The sequence below is a fragment of the Sebastes umbrosus genome, chromosome 8 (assembly GCF_015220745.1).
Source record: "Sebastes umbrosus isolate fSebUmb1 chromosome 8, fSebUmb1.pri, whole genome shotgun sequence".
Classification (NCBI taxonomy): Eukaryota; Metazoa; Chordata; class Actinopteri; order Perciformes; family Sebastidae; genus Sebastes; species Sebastes umbrosus.
Window position 1 is genome coordinate 25242137 of NC_051276.1, and position 25409 is coordinate 25267545.

General features: G+C 40.4%; 1 protein-coding gene across 2 annotated transcripts in view; it reads right to left on the reverse strand.

Annotated features, from left to right (window-relative positions):
- The window catches only part of adamts3 (ADAM metallopeptidase with thrombospondin type 1 motif, 3), a 170432-nt gene that overhangs the window by 97572 nt on the left and 47451 nt on the right, over positions 1-25409 (reverse strand). For both annotated transcript variants that reach the window (XM_037776856.1, XM_037776857.1), the window contains one exon: positions 2893-3086. In XM_037776856.1, coding sequence (XP_037632784.1) covers positions 2893-3086 — 194 coding nt within the window. The remainder of the gene's footprint in view (positions 1-2892; positions 3087-25409) is intronic.

Below are 25409 nucleotides of genomic sequence, written 5' to 3' on the forward strand. Positions count from 1 at the left end.
GTATGACATGGTTGTTTCCAATGGATTCTTTAGGTTTTCTAGTTTTATATGATACCAGTATCTTCACTCTAGCTTTAAACTGAGCCCGCTACAACCTAAAAATCACAAGTTACGTTAATGCGTTAAAGAAATTTGTGGCGTTAAAACAAATTTGTGTTAACGCGTTATTATCACGTTAACTTTGACAGACCTAATAGATAGGAATGAAACTGTAAAGTTTGGTGTATGTAAGTGCTACTGAAGTGGAGATTTCTGGCTCAGAGTTTGAACTAATTTTGAGGAAACGGCTGATTCTTTTGGCCACTTGGTAGAGAAGCAGTTTTCTTTTTACCTCAGTGAACTGAAGTCCAATATGTATTCTCCTTCTTGCTCTGTTCTGATCTCTATCAGTTCCTGGAAAAAAAAATATCAGGCTTTACAGCTGCTAAATGTTCGTCTGTCTTCACCAACCAGTCATTGACTATGTCTGCTTACTGTTTGGTGCAGGGCAGGGAGAAGACGGTGTGTTTATCAGAGCTTGTTGGCTGAATATGGCTTCCTGCTGCTGCTACAAACAGAGCTCATGTGAGTACTGACACCTAACCATGGCGTAAAATGTGTTGTAGGAGGCTAAATATAGCAGATGTGAGTTCATGTGCAAGATGAATGGCTGTGACTAGTTCAGACATGGCTGAAAGAAACAGAACAGTTTTTTTTAGACAGCAGCAATTATCCGTAAACTTAAAAGGCCTCTATGTTACCCCTCATTTCCTAATCTTGTCCTGTTGTTGTATCAGAGCATTACTCAGCCCATTATACTGTACTGTTCCAACTGCTTCTTTAACATGTTATCCGTCACTAACAGGGCCAAACCCACTAATAACCAAGATCGCTAGCAGGATAATTGGCCTCCACACAGCCAACCTCGCAGAGATAAACAATAAGGCAATTGCACACATTGCAACCTCAATAGAAAAGGACATCACACACTCAGCCTCCACCTCACCCTACTGGCCTCTGGGAGCAGGTACAGAGCACTCAGGTGAAGACGGGCTCGCTTTAGGAAAAGCCTGATCCTGCAGCCATAGCTGCCTTAAACAACAGGCCTCATTGAATACACCTGAGTGTGTACTGTTGTCTGTCATGTCGGTACTGCTGTGCTGTTGTATGTATTTTAGGGCTGTCAATCAATTAAAATATTTAATCGCAATTTATCGCATTATTGTCCATAGTTGATCACAATTGATCGCAAATTAATCGCACATTTTTTAACTGTTCAAAATGCACCTTAAACCGAGATTTGTCAAGTATTTAATACTCTTATCAACATGGGAGTGGACAAATATGCTTGCTTTATGCAAATGTATGTATATATTTATTATTATAAATCAATTAACAACACAAAACATTGACAAATATTGTCCAGAAACCCTCACAGGTACTGCATTTAGCATAAAAAATATGCTCAAATTATCAAGGCCAACAGGCAACAACAGCTGTCAGTGTGTCAGTGTGCTGACTTGACTATGACTTGCCCCAAACTGCATGTGATTATCATAAAGTGGGCATGTCTGTAAAGGGGAGACTTGTGGGTACCCATAGAACCCAATTTCATTCACATATCTTGAGGTCAGAGGTCAAGGGACCCCTTTGAAAATGGCCATGCCAGTTTTTCCATCCAAAAAATGTACAGTGCTGTGGCGAGGAATTTCCCCTTGGGGACAATAAAATCTAAAGTCAATTACATCTTGAAAGTTAAAAACTAGAAATATTGCCTCACGGTTGTATGCCTCCGCCAACCAGTCAAGTTGCAGTTTACATCCATGTCTGTCCAAAATGGCATCCCTTCATCCTTTCATCCTCATAGACATTTGTGCAAAATTGCCATAATTAGGATATGAATTCTTGAATTATGACCTAAAACGTGATTTGTGAGGTCACAGAATTCGCATGCACAAGAATGCTACAGACGGAAGAAGGATGGACGGACGGACAACTGGAAAACATAATGCCTCAGTGCCGGCAACAGCCGTGGGCGGAGGCATTATGTTTTCATAAAAAGCAGCATTAGAAGAGCGTGTTGGTGGATATCATGGATATATGGAGGAAACCAAGTTATGATGATGTAAATACAGTATATGTGCTGCCGTGCAATGTATGGATTCCACAGTATTTATCATTGCAAGCCTCTAATGTGGGCTAATGTGCCCAATAAAGTCATAGATTTACACCGATCAGCCATAACATTAGGTCAGCATGGGCACCCTGACCGGTCTGCGGCTACGCAGCCCCATACGCAACAAACTGCGATGCACTGTGTGTTCTGACACCTTTCTATCGGAACCAGCATTAACTTTTTCAGCAATTTGCGCTACAGTAGCTCTTCTATTGGATCGGACAACACGGGCTGGCCTTCGCTCCCCACGTGCATCAATGAGCCTTGGGTCTGACCCTGTTGCCGGTTCACCAGTTTTCCTTTCTTGGACCACCTTTGGTAGGTCCTGACCACTGCAGACCGGGAACATCCCACAAGACCTGCAGTTTTGGAGATGCTCTGACCCCGTCGTCTAGCCATCATGTTTTTCTGCTTCCAACACAAAGTTCAAAGTTCAAAATGCTCACTTGCTGTCTAATATACCCCCCCCACTGCCAAGTGCCATTGTAACGAGATAATCAATGTTATTCACTTCACCTGTCAGTGGTTTTACTTTTATGACTGATCGGTGTATATAACCAGTCAACCGTATGTATTGGTATTGACCCACAGTGCAGCGCACTGGGAGGCAGATAAAGACATCATCAGTACCTACTGATGCCAGTTAAATTCTGTCCAGCACAAAGACCATCACACAACTCATTACTCTGCAACACGAGTATTCAAACTAGTGACAAATACAAGTGGTGGTGACTTACGATATTCATGAGAGTGAGGAGGTAGTTCTGCACATGCTCTTTGCCGTGAAACCGAACCACAGAGTCATCAACTCCCAGCAGGATTTCAATGTTGTAGTCGTCCTCCCCGGCATCTCGGCGCCGACGGCGGTGGACAGTCTCATTGACCTGCCGGGCTACAGAGTCCAGGGTCCCGGGTACATCCAGCTCTGGTTCTGTACAGAGATCAAAACAGAGGAGGTAGAAGTGTTAACAAAACAAAGAGTCATGAGAGCAAATGAAACTTTAAACAAATACATTTAACCTTACTGGATATGGGTCACATCACAAATGGGATGCAGCTACTTGAAAAAAAAGAGTTGTTATATCGTTTTTATGTTGAAATGCTTACTGAGTAAACTCACACTTTGGTCCACTATTACATTTAAATAAATTACACTAATTTACAAGCATACAGACCTGAAGCTGTCTGAGGGTTGAATCAATATTATTGAGTGTGTCCTGCAGCTGAAGGTCTTCTTCAGACTATATAAGTGTTTTAGTGTGTCTTAGAAGTTTAGTTCTGGTGATTGTTATAAATTTGTTTTATATTTGATGACTGCAAACAAACCACTCAACCATTCACAAAAATGTAAATTTTTGCTTCCAGCTTCTCAAATGAATGGATTTGCTGTGTTTTTCTGTTTCATATCATTGCAATTTGAAGATCTTTTGGTTTTTGATTGTTGGTCAAACAAATAAAACAATCTGAAGATGACACTGGGGATGGGCTGGGACAGATGGGCTGTGGTAAACTGTGATGGGCACTTTTTTCCACTATTTTCTGACATTTTATTGACATTTTATTATCAAACAATAATCAATAGTGAAAATATTGTTAGTTACAGCCTGAAACTTGATTACAAAAATTGAATCTAAAAGATAAAAAAACATATTCTGTATATAAGAAGTTGACAGACACCGTGACATCACCCATTAGTTTGTGGACTACATTATTGTTTTTTTGCAACCAGAAGTGACACAAGAGGGTAAGTACAACCGAATGCTGAATAAGACATGATTAGGCTACCAAAATGTTACATTTAACTTTCATGAACTGAAAACACACTGTGAAAGGGTTAAAGTTGTAAGATGAAAACACGGACAACTCGGAGACCGGACAACACCATCAAATCGACCTGTCAATCCCAAGGTAGCCCCGCCCTAAAGCATACCCTGTTTTATGGTCTATTTGACTCTAAATGGGACCATAATTTACTAAATGAACATCATGCTGTATTGAAGAAGACTTGAAACTAGTGATTGAGACCATAAACTCATGTTTACAATGTTTACTGAGGTAATAAATCAAGTGAGAAGTAGGATCATTTTCTCATAGACTTCTATACAATCTGACGTCTTTTAGCAACCAGAGGAGTCGCCCCCTGCTGGCTATTAGAAAGAATGCAAGTCTAAGGCACTTCTGCATTGACTTCACTTTTCAGAACAGGAGGTTGCCCACTGGGTATAAAACACAAAAGAAGACTTTGCATTTGAGATTACATTAAGTAGGCCATACAACATGTGTTAGTTACATTTTGGATTTTGTTAGTGTTTCATTTTATTCTATTAGTTTTGATATACTATTACTTGACTCCAACTGGAAAAGCCGCTCTTTATAAATGATTAGAGTCATGAACTTTATAAAAAAAATGTCAGTGTTATATTTGTTACATTCTGAATACATTTTTCATTTCATTCAGTCAGAGTGCAACGTATTGTACCACACACAGCTGCTGTTTCGGACATGATTCATACTGTACGTTCACTGGTGGCTATTAATGAAGCCTTGGGCTGCTTTGTCAGGGAAGCACCGTAAAATCCTCAAGGCCCTCGAGCTCATAATGCTTGATACCTCTTGAGTGTGCAAAGATACCAGCTCTGTGACACTGTAGTGAAAAGCAGCTCATACGCTGCTGAACTGCTCAAGTCATTGAAACTGTGGCAGATGATGTTGTTTTTTTAACAAAAGCCAATGCGATTCACTGACAGTAGTAGGCTCTCATGACCACGCACCCATCATAGACAGCAACAGAGTAAACAGAAGAAGTCGAAACAAACTTCTACTTTAAACAAACCGGTAAAAGTAATAACGCTATGCCGAAGAGTTGCTGTGTAGTTGGTTGCACCAACAATAAATCCAAAAACGTTGATCTCCGGTTTGTTCCCCTGCCGTATCCTAAAACACATATAATAGAGGGGCTTTCTGGCTCCAGGCTATAGACCAGACCAGTGTTGCGTCATCGCCGAGGCTGCGCTCCCTTTTGGGGGAAAGAAACTCGCTGTGACGGAGAGAAAATGACGAAAAGCTGTTGTGTAGCGGGTTAACGGAGGCTTTCACACTGAGATTTTAGGCACATACGATACGTGAATATTCACTGTCAGTGTTGTAAATGGCTAAATGATGCTGGTGACAGTGACTAGCGTGGCTAGCTAACGTTAGGTTGAGTGGGAGTCTGCTGCAGTAATACAGTCATACATTAACGTTATAGCAGCATCAGACTGTCGTCTCCAACTAAATCTCAGCCTATAGATCAAACTGTTGGCTATTAACACGTTTGTAATTTACAGACAACACTTAGCCAAATGTGATACAATCAAATATGTGTAGATGTCTGGATAAACAATATCTGGCCACTGTGTTGGACGGGGAAAGACTGAAGGGACATGGCGGCAATCAACCTTAATTTATTAAGTTGCTAGGGCAACAGCTTTGGTCCAAGTTTACTTCCTGTCAGCTCCTTCATTAACAAACATTGAAAAAGGAAATAAAAAGGGGTCCATTTAGAATGTTTATGTTGTTAAGTTTGAAAATGTCATTACTTATTTTAAGGCATTTTACAATCTACAGATTATTCGTTGTGGTTATATAACAGGAAAATCTGATTTGACTTCAAAGCATGTTTCTGTCTCCACTCGATATGAAAATGAAGTGATTTATCAGAATTGACACCATTCGGTCCCCTCTGCACCTGCTGGTACTGAATCAGACCGTGAAAACAGTTCTAATCCTTCCCTTTCCTAAAAAACGGCACACCAGTACTTAACCCCCCCCCCCCATTACTGCTTAGCTTTACACTCTGAAGGCTGAGGGCGTCACTGTCAAACCACTCGCTGCTGATATGAAATACTTCATCTGGTCCCCTCGGTAATCCTGACGAGAGAGAGAACCATTCCTCCTCTGAGAGCTGACAGAGTGGCCATGGATATCCCTTACTTTACACTTTGCTTTACTATAGGAAGCGCTGGAGATTAAATTTTCCACTATAATGAGTAAAAAATGCTGATTCCTTTAGGTATCAGCATCTTGGCTGGTCATAAAAGCCACCAGGAGAGTTGCAGGTTGAAAACCCGGTGGGGAGCATCTCGCCATGTGAGTGACTCATCAGAGACTGTTTTACTTTGCTGAAGCTGCAGGCCAACAGTAAGGCTGTAATTACAGCTTCTATTTGTTTGGTTTGGCTTCAACCGCAGTGGAAAATTGGATCCTTTTTTTGTTAGTTTTGTATTTGGTTCATTTCGATCTTGTTTGACATAATCTCAAATTGAAACTTGAAAAGTGCCCTCAGTAGAATGCAGATCTGCCAGGTGTGTCTCCCTCTCACCTCCCAAACAAAGGTGCATCACACTCAGTTGTCCCTCCCGGCTCCCCTACAGTCAAGATTGTGGCAGAGATAAGAAAAACAGGGATTTATACATGTTGTATCATGCCTAACTTTAATGGATCATAACATATCGGGTACAGAATTAATCTGCCGATGCTCCGGTTCAAATTGAGAACAAACTTTTCTATGAATGTCAGTTTTTGAGCCACGACAAAGGCCAACACATGACCTCGGTAAGGCTTGTTTTTAGCCTAGCCAATTGCCGAAAATGCTTTTTGCTACTGAAGCCGTTGTCGATCACTTGAGGCCCCGACCGGCCGGTTAGGAGGAGTGAGGAGTCAGCAGTCAATGACGGTCAATAAAATAGTAGGGCTGTCAAAATTAACCCGATAACGCAAATTTGTTTTAACATTTCTTAAACGCATTAACGCAACTTGAGATTTTTAGGTTGTAGTGGACAGGTATTAAGGCTAGAGTGAAGATACTGGTATCATATAAAACTAAAAAAAAAAGGAATCCATTGGTACTAACCATGTCATACGAGCTTGGCGCGAAATAACACTCGAAACATGCTAAATTTTGTCGAGGAAAACCTGTCTTGACCATTTTCAAAAAGGTCCCTTCTATGGGTACCCACGAGTTTCCCCTTTACAGACATGCCCTCTTTATGATAATCACATGCAGTTTGGGTCAAGTCATAGTCAAGTCAGCACAATGACAGCTGTTGTTGCCTGTTGGGCTGCAGTTTGCCATGTTATGATTTGAGCATATTTTTTATGCTAAATGCAGTACCTGTGAGGGTTTCTGGACAATATTTGTCATTGTTCTGTGTTGTTAATTGGTTTTCAATAATAAATATATACATACATTTGTATAAAGCAAGCATATTTGTCCACTCCCATGTTGATAAGAGTATTAAATACTTGACAAATCACCATTTAAGGTACATTTCGAACGGATAAAAAATGTTAATACTTTAATCGACTGGTAGCCCTATAAAATAGATTTATCAAAAAGTGTGAATCATCGCATCCATGAGAGGTCCTTGAGCATACATTCATAAATGAGCACAAAAAATATCAGGCTGATGGGTCTAGTAGTATGCGAGATTAGTCGCGGGAACACACGCCCACACACACACAAACACACACACACACATAAGACCGAATGCATGATGTCCCCACAGGCTTAAGCCTGGTGGAGATAATGAAGAGTCTGAACCTTCGGTGCACTCAAGGATTTTCCCAAATGTCTTCTGAGCCCTTCTCTATCATTACAACTTCACTCAAGCATAAGTTTACTACTTATTATAATCTACAGTTAAAAGCTCTGAAACTCTTCATTGACAGAAACACTGCAATTTGAATCTCATTAATGTTTCCATCAGCAAAGCGAAGGACCTCAATTTTCAGTTTGCTGTGCACAGAAAACAATAACAATTTTACATATACACGATGTGAATATGTAATGTGTCAAACTATAAAATCTCATTAACTGCTAACAAAGCCTCTCTGACAGTCATCAAAGACCCTTCTGCAAATGTGCTAACTCAATTTATAGAGCACACAAATAGCAACTGAATTAAATGTCGCTCTTTTAATGTGAGCGCAGGCTTTTAGTCTCGTAATGCCCTTTGTAAACACATCATCAGCACTCTGTGAAAGTGATAATTATTGAGTTATTAGGCTCACATAATGCGTCATATATCTACAGGCTGAGAGCTAAAATGTTTGACTAATGCACACAATGTTATACCTTTTTTTATGGCACAGCTTGTAGAAGTTTTTCCAGAGTAAATTATTCTGCAGACTCCCTGGCTGTGTGTGAAGGGCCTCCCCGGGGGCCTTATGCATTTGTTTGACACCAGCACGTCTTCATTCTGATCCTCAAACTGAATACAACCTGAAGACGAGGGAGGTCATCTTTCATTTGGTAAAGTCCATAAACCTTTGCTTGTAGTCTGCCAGCGAGACATTTACAGGCCTTGAACTAATAAATTGGGTTCATGTCGGTTCACGCAGCCCATTTACAAACAAACCAGGATTGGTAAACAAAGGACACATGGCCTCACAAGTAGCTGGTGTATTAAAGACGTTTTGGTGAGCTCTCATCCTGCCGTGTTAGAAAATTTGGCAGCGGGGTGAGTCAAAACAAATCTCCTTCCAGTGCCGGTGAATTTAGCTCAACGTGATGGACGTGTCTGCACTCAGGATTAACCGTCTCTGGTGTTCCAGCCAGTTAAGATCACACGAAGAATCAGATGAATATAAGCATCTATTTATACAAACTCATGTATTGGTATTGACCCACAATGCAGCGCTCTTGGAAGACATTTTAAAGCCTCTCAGTGCAGTTTTCAAATTAACTGAAAATCTCTTGCAAACCACCCCTGGACACATTTAGTGTGAAATACCAAACCTTGATCGCACTGAAATCTCATTAGTATGAACGTCTGTACCTGAATAAAGGTGAGGCAGAGCTCCGTCTTGCTCTGTGAATTTCCCCCCAAATAAATAAATGATCAAACCCAAAAAAAAAAAAAAAAAAATCACAGTTTCTTTATTTCATCCACATTTGGTGAAGATACTGCGCTGGCAAATACTTGGAAATCTCAAGCCATAAATAAAAGCTCAGGGCATTTTTCATTTTTCCAGGGATGCTTAGGGCCGCAGACAGGGCCAGTGATTGAGTGGAGAGGGAGCTAAAATAAATAGGAAGAAATGGCTGCCACCTCAGCTGTGGCCCGGCTCCTACAGTGTTGGGATTGTGGAGTGCATTCCTCCTCTCCGCCGCTCCCGTCATGACACAGGCATTCTTGTGCAGCGGGCCAGCGCCCCCCCTCCCCCTCCTGAGTAAACAGGCTTTCTGAGGTCCCTACTTCAAACGCACAGGACTTCCCCTCAGCAGCGCTCCTTAAGACCGCTAGTGTGCTTCAGTCAGTGGCGAGCTCCCCCCCTCCCTCCTCCTCCGCGTCCAGCTCGCCCCACCCCGGCCCACAGCCCAGTCCCATGGGAGCCCCACCGTGCGGCAGCAGCCCAGGAGATGGGAGAGGCCCCCAGCCAGCGCCTGCCCACACGTGGCACCGTGCAGCAAGGTGGCAACGAGGCCAGCCAGAGCCGCCGCAGGCTAAAAATGGCACAGAGGTAGGCGACAGGCAACTCGCCATCAACCTGGAGTGGAAATCTACTGTGTCTGCTGTGACGCCATTAACATCCACACTCCCACTCCCACAACCCCATTAGGAGAAAGGACACAGATTTATTGCCAGAATTAACCTCGGTGGAGAAAAAATAAGGAGAACTTGCATTTGTTTGTTCAGATTCAAATGCATTTTATATAGGGAAAAGCTTCTCCTCTGAGGATGCAGATCTTTATATTTCTACAGCCTCTTTATATTTCTACAGCCTGTCAACTGATTTCTATGTAAAGGACTCGGGATGGTTTTGCTTCGTAATGCTAGCTGAAGTATAAGAAGTAATTTGCAAATGGCGAGCTAGTTAGTATCATGGAGATTGGACAGATAATAACGTTATTCTATGATATATGATTTAATTTAATGTCACGTCGCTGTTTTGGCCGATGCCCAGGATAATGCAGTTCACTTAACAGCCACCGGTATCATCAATAACAAGGATTTTCTGAAAGTTACATATAGTACCTTTAAGGAAACAAAAAAAATTAAGTATAATAAGACAATTCCTATATCAAAATAATAGTTAGAATAATAATAAAAAAAAACAGACATTAAAAAAACAACAATAGACAAGGTGTGTGTTTGAATGTGTGCGTCGCGGTTTAAATTCTATAGCAAATGATGAAAACAAACCATATACAATCTCAAAGCTGCTCCAGCAGATATGTAATGAAAGGTTGCGATACGCTGCTAAAATTATCCTGAGGTCCTCGTAGAGCAAATCTTATCTTTTCTAGCTTAAAAAATGTAGTGTATCCCTGATCCAGTGTTTAAAGGAGGGAGGGGTAGCCTGCTTCCAATTGAGTGAGATAGATTCTTATGGCTAAAAGAGTGACATAAGCGATGCAATTTGACTGTGGAAAGATGATCTCCCTCACAATGGATACTAAAAATAGCTGTAAGAGGATTTGGATCTATTGGTCGTTCAAGTATTTTGGATCGAGCATCAATATGGAGGACCAGTAACCTGAGAGTCTAGTAGACAGATGAAGTCTGCGTGCCGCCTTGAATTGTATCAGACCATGCCTGAGGAGTGTACTCTTGAAATATATCTGACCAATCAACATCTGTAAATTGTAAATTCAGATCGGCCTGCCGCGCCTCTCTCAAGGACTCAAGAGATGCCATCTGCATAGATGAAAGTTTCACATACATAATAGATATTGTGCCTTTGAGAGATGGAGCTGCTGGGAATAAAATATCTATAGGTTGCTGTTCAGGGATTGCAGAAAAGGATTTTGTATGGTTACGGGCACAATCCCGAACATGTAAATATCCCCCAAAAAAAATGTGCTCTCGGTATGTCGAATTTAGCTCTCAGCTGATCGAATGAGGCAAAAACATCTGCTATGTATAGATCATTAAATGAGACAATACCCCTCTCATGCAAAACCAAGAAGGAGACATTAGAGAGGGAAAGATCTTTATGTTTCATAAATGTTAATACATCTGACAGAAAAATTATCGTAATTTATGGAAAAATGCCCAACAAGTATCCAGTGAATTACAGCGACAATAAAAATATGGGCAGTAATCCTTTTATCTGTTTCTGCAGTATAGTGAGGCTGCAGGATTGGCCTATATACTGTAGCCTTCCTTGTGTATGAAATGATACGGAAATGCACATTTCAACTGGGGATGGGAATCTGTGAGCTGAACGTAATTTGTCTCATGTGGCTAAACTAGTAAGGGGTAAAACTAAATGGGACAAACAGAACAGGAGCTGGGTTTATTTATTTTTGCCGTTGTTTTGTTAGAGAAATAACGTCACTGACAGTTCAAGCTTTACGGTTGAAACAATAATGCTAGACATTATTTTTGAACTTGACTGAGGATCTGATTGAGATGAACTGATGGAGTTCTTTCAGCTGAAAGATCAGAGATAGTGAATGCATCAATAAAGACACTGCTCCCCATCATGAACTCTAGAAGGATGATCAGACGTATAGCGGGCACTAAAACTGCTCCTGCAGAGGGAGCAGAGTTTATTTGATCCATTTACGTATACTGAGCAGGCGCAAGCCACACAGCTCCATTTTCACACTGGTTTCCCCTGTGAGCAGATAACTGAAAATGGGCTTAGATTGAGATTAACCGACTGTGAACAGAGCAGGATCGTGGGTGCCAGGAGAGTGGGTTAGCGCGTCGCCCCGTTCGTGGCTGTTCAAAGGAAACGTTCTCAAAGGAGTCGAGTGAATGAAACAGGACGTAAAACACCTCATCAAACATTTGATGAGGTGTCAGGTGGCTCAGGCCTCAACAGGTGATGACAACAATTAATTTTAAATCACACAATCCAATGCATTCTTGAATGTGTGGGGTAAAAGAACAGACAATATTGTAGATGAGGTTGTTTGGTGGATCCTGGCTCCAACTGGTATACCTGTTGTAAATCAGTGGTTTCTAATAGACCAGTACTGGACCAAGGAATATTTGCTTATGGGGCGATAAGAAATTATATGATTCTGTAAAAAAAGCTGAATAATACTTAGACACGTTTATAGGCCAAGTGCTTTAAATACTTTGAACTTGGCACAGTCTGCGCTGCATCTTTCCTCATCACTCCCTGTCACAACCACACCAAAAGGATACTGATTTTAAAGTAAAGTAGGTCACCATTACATAAGGTCACCAATCTGTCACAATCCTGCTAGCTGCTCTATCTGTCTATGCTCTATCGCTTTTACTGTTGAAATTAACTGGCTAATATGAAAAAACAAAAAATGTTGCTTGAGAGTTTCTTTGGAGGAGGTACAGGAAATTAATTTAAATAATTAATATTTATTTTAGTTGCGATAAAGCACCCTCCACATTGGCCAATCCACAATAATATTGTCAACATAAAAACAGTTAATGGTGTAAAAAGATTGGGGACGTTTGCTGTAAATAACCGCCCATCATATCATCTTACATGCCCTGTAAAAATTGATTTTCAATTTCATCTTTATTGTTTAAAGTTTAACTTAACTGTTATTTATTTCAACCATGAAATGACAGCAAAGTGCACGGGTGTATGAGAAAACTCCCACGGCATCAAATACTGATGCACAAGGTACCCTTGAGTGTCTGTATGAGACGCACCAGGCTTTCAAGTAACTACAATACAATGTAATCCCATTCGCGTCAATATTAAATGCTCAGAGAAAGTGATCAGGGAGTGTGATGACGTAGTTTAAAGAGCGAAAAAACGCACATGGGTGGATGGGTCCAACAAACACAAAGCCTGTCTTTGTGTTCACAATGTTGTTTCACTTTCACTTTACAACCAGTAATTTTATGCCAAACCATGCTGGGTCTAAACATAATTGAATGGTTTTGTTACCTAAACCTAAGGACCGTAGTGGAGCGTCATAGTTTGACGCGCTGGGCTACCCAGTGCGTTAGAAAGTGACGCCAAGGGGTCCTGACAAAGCCTCAGTATGTGACGAGATGGGATGAGAACGTGTTAGACAATGCAATAAAAAGTTTTAGTCTGATTTCATTTAAAGGTGTCAGACTTTGGACTACAACTCCTTCATTGATGGCTGTAACAGCAACGTGTTCCTTATCCTATTACAACAATTATGATGGATATATTTTCAGGAACATTCAACAATTTTAAAACCTAGCCACACCAATTCAAACACACTATCCATGGAAAACACTCTCCACCAATCAACCACATGTATTTGACATTAATGTGTGCTTGGTCAGCGTTAACACTCGGACATTACGGGTCCCTCGTTTGAATCATGGCAGCAGAGTGCCAGTTGTTTGCAGGGCAGAACATGGTGCTGATCAGGGGTTTCTAAACTTCCCACATTTCTTTACGTGAAACACCAAAGGGTATGATTCATGTCCTCTATTAGTCCGGACGAAGAAAGCAATGTGTGAGCTAAGCCTGTAAATCTTTCCTGGTTGACATTTCATTTTACAAACGCCGTGAATAATGTTTTATTTGTTTGCTGTTCAACACAATTTCGTTGAGTGTGGGGCTGAATATGAGATCCATAGAAGTACAGGTGGGTGAACAAGGGCCTGAAATCAGGTGCAAAAGACCACACAATCCACCTTAACATTGAATAGAAAACAAAATTACCCTCATTTCTATCTTTATCATTCTCCCAGTGTGGTGGTTCCAGTAACAAGGTGTTCTGGAGCTGCAGCTGATTTAGTGCTGGCAATTTACTACTTGTCATGTAAGGGGATTTTTGACTTCCTAGGGCACATAAAACCTGGCATAATTACACTGGATTTTATGAGTGGGGCAATATTGCTTTAGCCTTTTTCTTCCCCCTGCCTCAATGGAGTCGAAAATGAGCGGTGACAGCAGCAACAACAGCAGCCTAATTACCATCAGCGCACCGCGACGGGGGAAAAGATGCTGGCCGAGGCATTTCACGTGGCGGAGAGACGCCACGCAGGTTTGTGGTTCTGTGTTCAAGTGTGGTGGAGGTTTTAAAAAGGTGCGTTTGTGCCTATGTGCATTCTCTGTGGCCCACCCGAAGTTTCTGAAATGCTATTAACTGGCTCGTGGGGAGTTTTAAGCATAAAATTGAAGCCAGCACTCCTGCTCCCACTGGGCATTATATTAAAGCATTACTAATGATTTCAAAGGCTCGGCTGCTTTGCCTCAGAAAATAAACTTTCAGTGCAAAAGTGAAGGATCATTTATTATATAAATGTTCCTTGAAAAGCTTTTCGGAGATGCTTTAACCTACATTAACTGTGAAGAAAGCTGAACCTTGGAGCTTCTTAGTATATTTCAGATCATTGCTTTAGTTTTTTGTTAACTCTCTCAGATATTTCACTCAAGAGTTGGTGGAGACTTGACAACAGAGCTAAAAGGAGAGTGAATATTGGACTTACATTTGTCGAGCAGTCAGACACACGAATCCGAAGGAATGCCAATTGCTAGTACGTTCACCATAACAACTTTTAAAGCTGATAATACGACAATGTTGAGATCACAGCTTGTTCTTCTGCCTCCAAGGGGCCAAAAAAATCAATCTATACTGCTTTAATGAATGAAAACACCACAAAGTGGACAGATACTGCTCACCTTCTGTGTTCAAACTAGCTATACTAGCCACTAGCTGTTCAGGCGAGCTAGTCAACACTGAAGTCAGACATTCGTTAGCCACTGATGCAGCACACCTGGGGGAGAAGCCAGGAGATCATCAGTAGATGTGTGTGCCACACCTCAGCAAGAGTCATTTCTGAGTTTGGGCTGCATAACCATATTGAATTCAACCCTTTAAAATAAAACCTGAACTGCACATCATGCGACGTGCAGCCTGGTCAAAGCCGGGAAAAGGCCTATCACGTAAACTGACCTTGCAAGAGGACAATGCATGGGTGAAACAAAGTCCAGTCCTGAGGCTGTGGATAAGTCACACCTGTCCTCAAATAGGTCAGGTATGCAAAAGAACGTACACAAGACAAACATCGTCAAGTCAAAGTTGCAACACACAGCACCAGGCTCTCAGGTTGTTGTATTACTTTTAGTCACATTTTAGTCATTTTTATCCTTCATAGTTTTAGTCTAATGTTAGTCGACGACAACTCCAAACGTTTTAGTCACTGAAAAGTCATTTGATTTTGGTCATAATGTTTTCTATCTTAATTTTGTGAGCTTATTTCTTTTTTTATTTAATCGTAGTCATGTTTAGTCATCAGATTATATTGATAATTTCTGTCATTTTAGTCAAACTTATTTCACATAAACTTTTACCTTATCATTATCTGATGAAAAACACAGGTTCAATGATTAAGAATGCAGCTTTGCGGTTAGTTTGAGTCCTCCTGACTGACTGACTGAGCTCATAAATGATGCACGGTTCAGTAGCACCCACCGGTCCGTCATGAGAGCCAATCCGCCCACCCAACATGTAAAAATGAGCGTTACTCAACCACCCGAACCGCAAAACGCCAACTTTATGTATTATAGTAACACAGTTATCAAGATTGGGGTGTGAAACAAGAAGGACAGAGACTGACTGAGCACCACCGCCGTAGCGAGTTGTGTTTGTGCGTTTGAGACTAGACTTTGTAACTAGATTTTAGTCTTGTCTTTTTTCGTCAACGATATTGCATGTTTGATATTGTCACCGCTAGTTTTTAATGACGTCGGTGCCGTCTCGTCATCATCTTGTCGTAGTCATGGAAAAAAAGGTCGTTGACGAACATATTTCATCCTAGTTTTTGTTAATGGAATTAACACTGCTGTGTCAGACTAATGTTTGTTTATCTGAGACTCCAGTATGCACGTATAAATACATACAAAGCTAGAACATGAGGGGAAGTAACACAAATGGGACCTTATTAAAAATAAATTCTCACTCCCTCATTAAATGTAAATCTAAGCACCTGCTGGATTAGTTAACATCAAATTCAATGTTTGACGCCAAAAGCCATGTCAATGAGCTGCTCTTTTATCCTGCTAGAACAAAGTCGTTGGAGTCTTGTGAAAATATCCACAGGAGTTAACGGCCAGCAGGCAAAACTGATTACATTAAAAAGTAATTTGACATCAAATGTATACCGGAGCAAACAGACCTAAGTGGTATCTGACAATTTGCCAATGTGCCTGCTTCTAAAGGAGAACTTTTGCACGCCTGAGAGCTGGAAAATAAACTCATGGATGCTGCTGGTCACAGCGGAGAGACAGCACAACATGTGAAGGAGAAACATTTTTTCTCTGTACTGAAATGAAATTTACACCAGCTTTGATATTTCTTTCAAATTAAAAGACACTATTCTTGCTGTGACCCCTTTGATAAACACAACAGCAGCTCAGTCAGCTAATAGTAGTATACTTAGTGATGCAAAGGGCTTGTGTGTAATATTTGCTCAGAACATCATGTGGAAACCTTTCATTTTTATTAGCTTGGCATTTTATGCGTGATCTGAAAAAGGGCAGTGATTACGGTGAGTGTGAGTTTAAAGAGGCTCTCAGGTTTACAGTGTTTTTCCACATCAGGTCGATGAGCAACACTTCATTAAATCAATGTATATCCCATTAAGATAACTATCTGCTGCATGTTCAAACCAATTACCTACGAGTAATACTTACGAGCAATAACGAATGATCCAATAACACATTATTGAATAGCTGTCACTCACCAGGATGCTGATGATGACTGACAGGGAGTGTCGGTCATTCCTCTTTGATTTTGTGTCTGTTGACCTTTAGCAGTCAGTCTGGGATAAAGGATTTTTATTTGACGTTTTAATCTTTTTAATGCTACTGTAAATCGTTTATGTAAATAAAGACAGAGCCTGACTGCTAGATCAGTGGAAGCGTCCAAGTGTATTTCTTTGAAAATCAGAAAAGCAATGCCTGAATCACGACCCAAACACAAGTCAAAATATAACCCCATTCAGGTTTTAGGCAAACACATACTCGCATATAAGAAGTGGACGTAGTCACCATGACGTCACACATTGGTTTGTGGAGTACTGATTTGAAGCCTCGAGTTCGTCATTTTGGCCGTCACCATCTTGTTTTTTTGCAACCAGAAGTGACACGAGGGGGTGGAGCTAAGCACAACCGAACGCTGAATAAGACATTTTTAGGCGACCTTAATGTAACAACTAACTGTCATGAACTGAAAACACACTGTGAAAGGGTTAAAGTGATGAAAGATGAAAACACAGACAACTCCCAGACCAGAAAACGCCGTGGTAGCAACCTGTCAATCCCAAGGTAGCCACGCCCTAAAGCATACCCTGTCATAAGCATATCAGACGCCGATGGCACTGAGCAAGCGGCGATATTTGATGAGTTGAGAGTGAGAATCACATTTTGGTGCGAGTGACACAAACTGAATTCTTGATCCGATTCCTAAAGTCGCAGTAACTCAGTGTTTCATCAGATGTTCCTTGAATTAAATTTTAATTTTGCTAATGTCCCTCATATTTAGGAAAAGCTTTTACAGCTGCTAATGTTAAAGCAATATTAAACAATGATGCAGAGCTTAAATTAATTAAAATTAGTCGATTAATGAATCATCGTTTATGGCATTTAAGCGAAAATTATAAAATATTTACTGTTCCCAGCTTCTCAAATTTGCTGGCTTTCTTGGTCTCCTATAATAGTTCATTGGGTTTTGGACAAGCAGTCCGATAAATCAAGACATTTGGAGATGTCACCATGGACTCTTGTAATGGCTGCATTTTTATGTATTTTCTGGCATTTTATAGAACAAACGACTAATCAATTCATTAAAATGTATCCGCAGATTAATCAATAGTAAAAAAAAAAAAACATTGGTTGTCCCTACACTGATGAATCTGAGATACACTTGACTTTGTTTTGCTTTAATTACATTTAATTAATATATCAAGAAAGTGTGCTTTTATTGTTACTGAAACTCAAGTATGTATATATCACATTGGCCTGAGCTTTAGAACTGAGACCTGGACTTGACTCAGACTTAAGTCACAAAATCACAACTTGATTGGACTTGACAGCTGTGAGACTCGACTCCCTACAGACTTGACTTGACATTTAACATTTAGGTATCAGGTTTTGACCTGGTGAAGTCCCAGGAGAACTGGAAATAATTAAGATAGCAACAAGCAAGCCCCTTTTGTTGGCTTTGGGCATCGCCTTATTGACTTCTTTTTAGTGATGTTGTCGTGTTCCCAGATCACAGCAGTTACCCTGGTGGGATCTATGTCATTATAACCGATAGAACCGGAAGCCAAACCAACAAAAATAAGATTCAACTTGATGTTATAAAGCCAAAAAAAGCCTTAAATTATTAGACTGATATATTAAAAGGATATGGATTAAACAACAAAACAAAGTGGAGAAACAACTACTATACTATTACTAATACTATTAACAGCTTTGATAGAAAAATGTCCAAATGCTGTGTCATGGTTAGAATTCAGAGAACTGCATTGTGCTTATGTTGGACTTGTCCTAAGGGTAATTAGACTTTACTTACACTGACCGATTTCATTTGCCTAAAAACACTTCAAAACACGTCACAGAAAAGGAAAATGTTCTTCTCTTTGGCAGAGCAAGGACACATTTTTAATTGAAGGTTTTTATTTAGACGGGCTGTAATGGTTTAAAACAGCAGCTGTTTCCTCTGTTTTAAACCATTAAACATTTTCTCTTTGTTTTGCCTACGAGTGCTTGAGGAGTGTTTTATTTTTTTGCGAGCCATCTTTTCAGCTTCAAGAGCACCTCAAGGTTCCCTGGACGTTAAACTGATTGAGCACTTCTGCATTATGTTTGTGTTTGGAGGCCAGACTCTGCTCTTGGCATCAGAATTAAAACCTGTGCTCAACCAACGTCTCTGGCAGCCTGACAGCACTACAGCGTGAAACGCTGCACAGAAGTCCTTTATTTCTGTTGTTCATGGAGTACAAAATCACAAATTGTTGTTTTTAAATATATGTTCATATACGGGTTAAAGAGATAGTGTGGGTGTTTAGAAGTGGGGTTGTATGAAGTACGTATCCATAGTCAGTGTATTACCTACAGTAGATGGCGGTCTGCATAACCCTCAGTTTTGAGAAATAGACAGGAGTACCAGCTTGGAAGTAAAGCAATGTACTGCTGTGGACGGGGGTAGCAGAAAAATGTATTTCAGCCACATAAAAAACGCTATATTTAGAATATTTTCACCACTTTATTTTGCCATCAGGCAGCCCTTTCCAACGGGGAACGTAAGTGAAAGTGAAACTTATGTATGCTCTCTTCAAAGCCACCAGACTCCGTTGACAAAAACAGTAATTTTACCTCGCAGACTTTAGTGTTTTAAAGAGTTAGTTCTGAATCACCAAAGTCACAGAATAATACAAACAAACTATCCGATCGAGGCAGCGGTAGACCAGTAACTCCCGTGTTCTGTGAGGGAAAATCACTGTTTTTGTCAAAGGAGTCCTGTGTATTTGAAGAGAGCATAGATAACGGCTTCAGCTCCTTGTCGGGAAAGGGCTGACCGCAAGGTAAGGAGGTGAAAATATTCTAAATATAGCATACACTTAAGCTGATGTTGATCTTTTTAGGTGGTGCCGACCGTCATCTACTGTAGGTAATACACTGACTATGGATAAGTACCTCATACAACCCCACTTCAAAAAATCCTAAGTACTCCTTTAAACAAACAAGATACGTGTTAAATAATGAGCTTTAACGGTGTTTGAAGGGCAAATTTTTTTTAACTGGACAGAGCCATGCTAGCTGTTTCCCTCTGTCACCAGTCTTTATGCTGAGCTACGCTACCAAGCTTCGTACTTTGCACAAATATGAGTGATATCGATCTTCTCATCTCACTTTTAGTAGGAAATAAAACTTAACTTGAACCTACTTACTTTTTACAACATAAAAAAGTCTCTCTGTTGCAAATGTGCTTATCTGTTGTTGTGTTGTGCTGCTGAGTAACAGACTATCAGACCAGTGTGGAGTGTGTTTGTGTGTGAGTCAAGAGGCAGAGAGAGAGAGAGTCGAAGCAGACAACGGCAGGCCTTGTTGGGGTCGGTCCGTTACAACATGCAGCAAAACTTAGGCTTCATTCATGGTGGGGTGCGAACTGCCTTTTTGGAAGAAACGCTCACTGTATTTCCTTTCAGGGAGTTCAATATATTTTGGTGACCTGCATCCGTTTTTTTTTTCCCTCTTTCTCTGAAAGAACAAACGACCCAATGTCATCGTCAAAAGATCAAGTGACAAACTGTTTCCAGTCTCTCCCTGCCCAACACAACTGATAAAATACAGGAACTTAAAATACTGAAAAATGACTAAAAGGTTGGGGATGATGTAAGATTGTGAATGGAGCCTATTTTTACCTCTTGCCATGAATGAATGTGGTCCTGTTTGTTTTCATTTTAGCCGAATCTACAATAAAATGTTAGTTCAAGGACTACTACTTCTTTTTTTTAAGATTATTTTTTGGGGCTTTTTTTGCCTTTATCAGACAGATGACAGTCTGGAAACAGTGGGAGAGAAAGAGGGTTATGACACGCAACAAATGTTCCCGAGGCCGGAATCAAACCCTAGACATTTCGGTTATATGGCATGCGCTATAACCACTCGGCTACGAAGGCACTCTATGGACTGCTACTTTATTAATTCTTTCTAGTTCATCTCTATTCTTGATTTCAAAGGCATTTTGCAGCGTATAATGTAATAATCTAATTGGTCTAATTGGGATCAAAAACATAACCTCTTTGGTAGAAGTAAAAATAGAAAGAAAAATTGACCAACTAACTGAAGAAAAAAAACTATAATTTTGGCATCACTCAGAGGATTGAGAGTCTGCAGGGTTTTCCCCACTAATCACCGATTTCCTGGATGACGTTACAGTCAAGCCAGACAACACCGACGAATCACATTGTCAATGCAAATGTTTTATAATCTCTGGTAGCAGGGTTTAGTAGTGAAACTGACTGGTGCGGGAGCTTCCTCTGAATAATTTGACGATAACAGGCTGTATTTATATTAAACTCAATAGGATAGGATAGGAGAGGATGAAGTTTATTAATCCCCAAAGCGGAAACTTTGCCAGTATAAACAAAGACAAAATCGACGATAAGGGGTCAGTAAAAGCAAAAAGTATAAAAAGCAGAAAGAGTGCATACAGGCAGGTTTGATTTCAGAAGTGTGATCGTATATTATATTTAAATAACATATGATCAAACTGGTTATTGTGCCTTCCATATTAATGATAGTCCAACAAATAGAAATGATAAATTCTATGTAAGTCTCTGTATCATTAATGCACATTACTTTAATATACAGTTAGTTTCCTTTATAGAGACCCGTTAACTTTATGACAACATACATAATGTAATTGTGGCCTTATCCTTGTTTGTTTTAGGAGAACATTGACTATAAAGCTTAATTGCTGTGAGTGAACAGTATTGATTGAAGGCAACACAGATGAGCATATTAATATCATATCCAGATTATGACAGCTGGACAGCAGAGGATGCTGTTTAGAGAGATTCCAGTGAGGAAATCAAACTTTGCACACGTCTATGCATACTGTATATCACAGAAGTAATCAACGAGTAATCAATTTTGTACTGTGTTGTACCATTTCATTGATGAATATATTTAAAACATTTATTCTTGACTTTGGGAATGATAGTTTGACAAAATAATCCCAACACAAGCTCCACTTGGCTTTTTCCAGAGCTTTCAACTGAGCAAATCTACTGATGAAGACTGTAAGATGTGGTTGAAAGCTCTGGAAAAATAGTAAAGTGACGTTGTGATAAGATTATCCTACTGAAGATGAATCAATAAAACATTAAGTAAATGTTTCAAGAATGAAAAAAACAGTAAATAAGAAGATGACGATCATTTTAGTGACCATAATGTAAACAACCACCTGTAATTACAGGAATAAATTTGATTTTTGGCTAATACATGATGACAGTACAAACCCTGTGATTCATTTCACTGATCACAAACAACCGAGAAAGCAGCGTTTCAGATTAAATCCCCCTCAAACAACAACAACACTTTAACAACAAGACCAGTTCTGGGCTATTTCTTTGATGCGCATGATGTAATATCCAGACATGTGGGCAGTGTTATTGCAGCTCTCAGATTCTTACACAATGCAAAGACATTTGAGTCTGGCAATGACAACTAAAGTGTTGCAATACTGGGAATGCCAAAAACACAAATATCTTTTTGTGTCCCACAAACAGCTGCAATCCTCTCTATTTTTTATCAGTATTTCTCTTTAAAGGGCACATATACTGGACGTAGTATCGCAACAAGCAACAAGAATTTGAGGTATTTGGCTCCAGCTAGCAGGCAGACTGGATGGAAAGAAGAAAGATGTGCTCATGAGCCTCTTCCAGCTGCCATGTGACTTCTGGAAAGCGGCTGGATGAATCACAGCGAGTCAGGAGAGAGAACACAACCAAGAGTTTCTTGATTCAAAAATATTGGTCAATGCTTCCAAGGATCTTTTCCACCCTGCTTCCAGATCCTTGGCTCGGCCCGGGGTCGGTAATTATCACCAGGTTTCAGATGGAAAGAACTCATCAGACGCACCCAGGGTTCGTACTTCTGTAGACGCGAGGCAATGTGGATAATATCTTCCCAATGTGCTGGTTCATCATGCAAATAGTGAAGGGGAGAAATGTCAGCTGGAGCATGAGATCAGCGTCATTAAAGAATTATTGACTTTGCTGAAGGCACTGAAGAGGGAGGGGGCGTCTGTTGTATTCAGCACGTTTTCATCTTTGGATTCATTGATTTTGAGCGTTGAGAATCTGCAGACTTCAGGTGTATTTTGGCATTTCTATGATAAGGAAATGACTCCAATAAATATGAAATATCATAGAAATGCCAAAATACACTGGAGATGGGGCTCTAACCACGCCCCCATTCTTTGTTTGAGAAGAACCAAAAAACAGGAAGTAACACCGGCTGGAGGCGGGCTTTCAAAGCTTCTGTATTTTCAGTCATCACACACACACACACACATAATTCCAAGGGGAGCTTTCACTCTCACCTCTGACATTGTTAAAATTACTTCTAGTTATATTTCGAGGAACCATCATCACGAAGCAAACACCTGATAAGCTTTAATGTTTCTCATCACTATGACGTAAATTGCTTTCCCTCTCACTAAACCCACTTCTCACATCCACATACTGTAATTCAAAACACACGCCTCACGTCCCGGCATTAGAAATCAGATGGCGATGTACCTTTTTTTATGAGTTCTTCAAGCTCAATCATGTTTGAAGGAGGGAAAAGAAACATGCAGATGTGTTTTGTTTTTTTCTAGGAGCAGGTACCTGAGCGAGGAAGCCAAATTACAACAGCAGCGAGAGGGAAAGAGGAAAAGCCGTTAGCTTCTTCTGAGGATTCGTTTGCCGTTATCACAAGACGTCAGAACCCAAGCTATTCATTAAATAAAGCTCAGACACAGCAGTGAATTACTCCACACTCCACTCTTCTGTTTGTGCTTGCAGCGTTGAACTTTGAGCAGAAAGTACAGCAACACGAGATCTCAGTCACATACGTAGAGTTTATCTGCGTAAAACTACACAACAAAAATTTGCTGCAAAACACAGCTGCTGTGTGATACAGCAAATGGTGCTGAGGTTCCAACGGGGCACAAATAAACCAAAACAAACAACAGAAAACAGCTGGCAAGCTCCAAAAAAATGGCTTCACACCAACAACTGCAGCATAATATCAACCCTCCGCTGGTAGACTACGTGCAGCCCGTTTTCTCTCTGTGTGAGGACGAGGCAAGAAGCTGAATATGAACACGATTCAGTGCAGCTCTGTCAATAAATGATGCTTTGGTTAGGAGGCAAACAGATCTGGCTATGGGTGAGCTGAGTTGGTGATATGCTGGGCAGTATGAGGTTGTGGCTATAGAAAGAACCATTACAAAAACTACCTTTTCTTTGCGGGTGTGGAGTACAAGCCAACGTCACACATTATTATAAGATTTGGTTTTGAGTGTTTAACAGATTTTCCCCTGTCGCGGTGTAATGTAAATTTTTATTTATGTCATATTGTTGTTTAATTGTGCACTAAAAGCATGCGCGGCTGGCCCGGTTGTGTCAACAAAGCACACACAGCGGGAGAATGATTTCATCCTCTGCTCAGGTAGACATTGCTCCTCTATATCTTTACATAGACAATAGTTGTTTGATGCTATATTAATGCTCTGGATATCGTATAGAGCACCTTTAACAGTTGTATCATATCTTATCATATAACATTTCTCTTTACCCGTCCCACCCCTTTTTAAGAAATGTTACGCAGTAACGCTCACTCACTTACTACATTTTATCTGAGTACATTTGAGCACAAGTACTTTTACTTTTAGTCCCTGCTGTCACAGTACATATCCCCAAGGCACATCTTTTTACCTGTGTCTTTATAATTGTAGTGCATAATGTTTATGTAGTGTAAGCACTCGGTGGCTGAATTAGTTATTGCAACCTCATCTTGGTGTGAGCTATAGAGACACTTTAAACTAGATTATTTTATAAGCATGGAAGATTTTAAAATCACGATTAAGGACTGTTTGAACACTGAATGTACTTGTCCTGTTACCGAAAGACACTGCTAATTAACTGGCTTTTCAACTTTTTGCTGTTTTGTTTTCAAGTCTGTTATTATAGCTTTTATATGTGACACTTTTATGTTGCCATCTTAGTCAGGACTCCCTCGGAAAAGAGATTTTAAATGTCAATGGGACTGGATAAATAAAGGTTACCGTTTCTTTTAGAGCGTTAGAAAGGAAAGACGTTTTGTGGGTTGATTAGCTATGATTGGTGCTTTGAAGAAAAGGGGTGGTGCACTGAATTGTTCAACTATGACTTGAATGTTGTCGGAAAGTCTGATGTTGGCATTGGTAATAAATTGTACATGACATGAGCATGGCATTAGGGTCTAACTAACATACCGAGCAAAATCTGAAACAACCTGTCTCTTACTAAAAACAGCTGGAGCTGACACGCCTTGTTCAAGGGTAATTTAGAAAGAGAAGTGAGTGTTCATCCTTCCTACAGATTCTGACCCTCATAAGTTCGCTGAAGCACTTGGCTTCCATCCCCTCATCCTTCATCTTATGACCCGATCCTCAATATCTCAGAGAATCATCTCTAAAAACAGCCGGCGAGTGACAAAATGTTCCGATTCTCCTTCTGGCTCTTGGCAGACATAAAAACCCTCCGTCTGCTTCACCTGGAAACAGATGGTCAAACAGCAT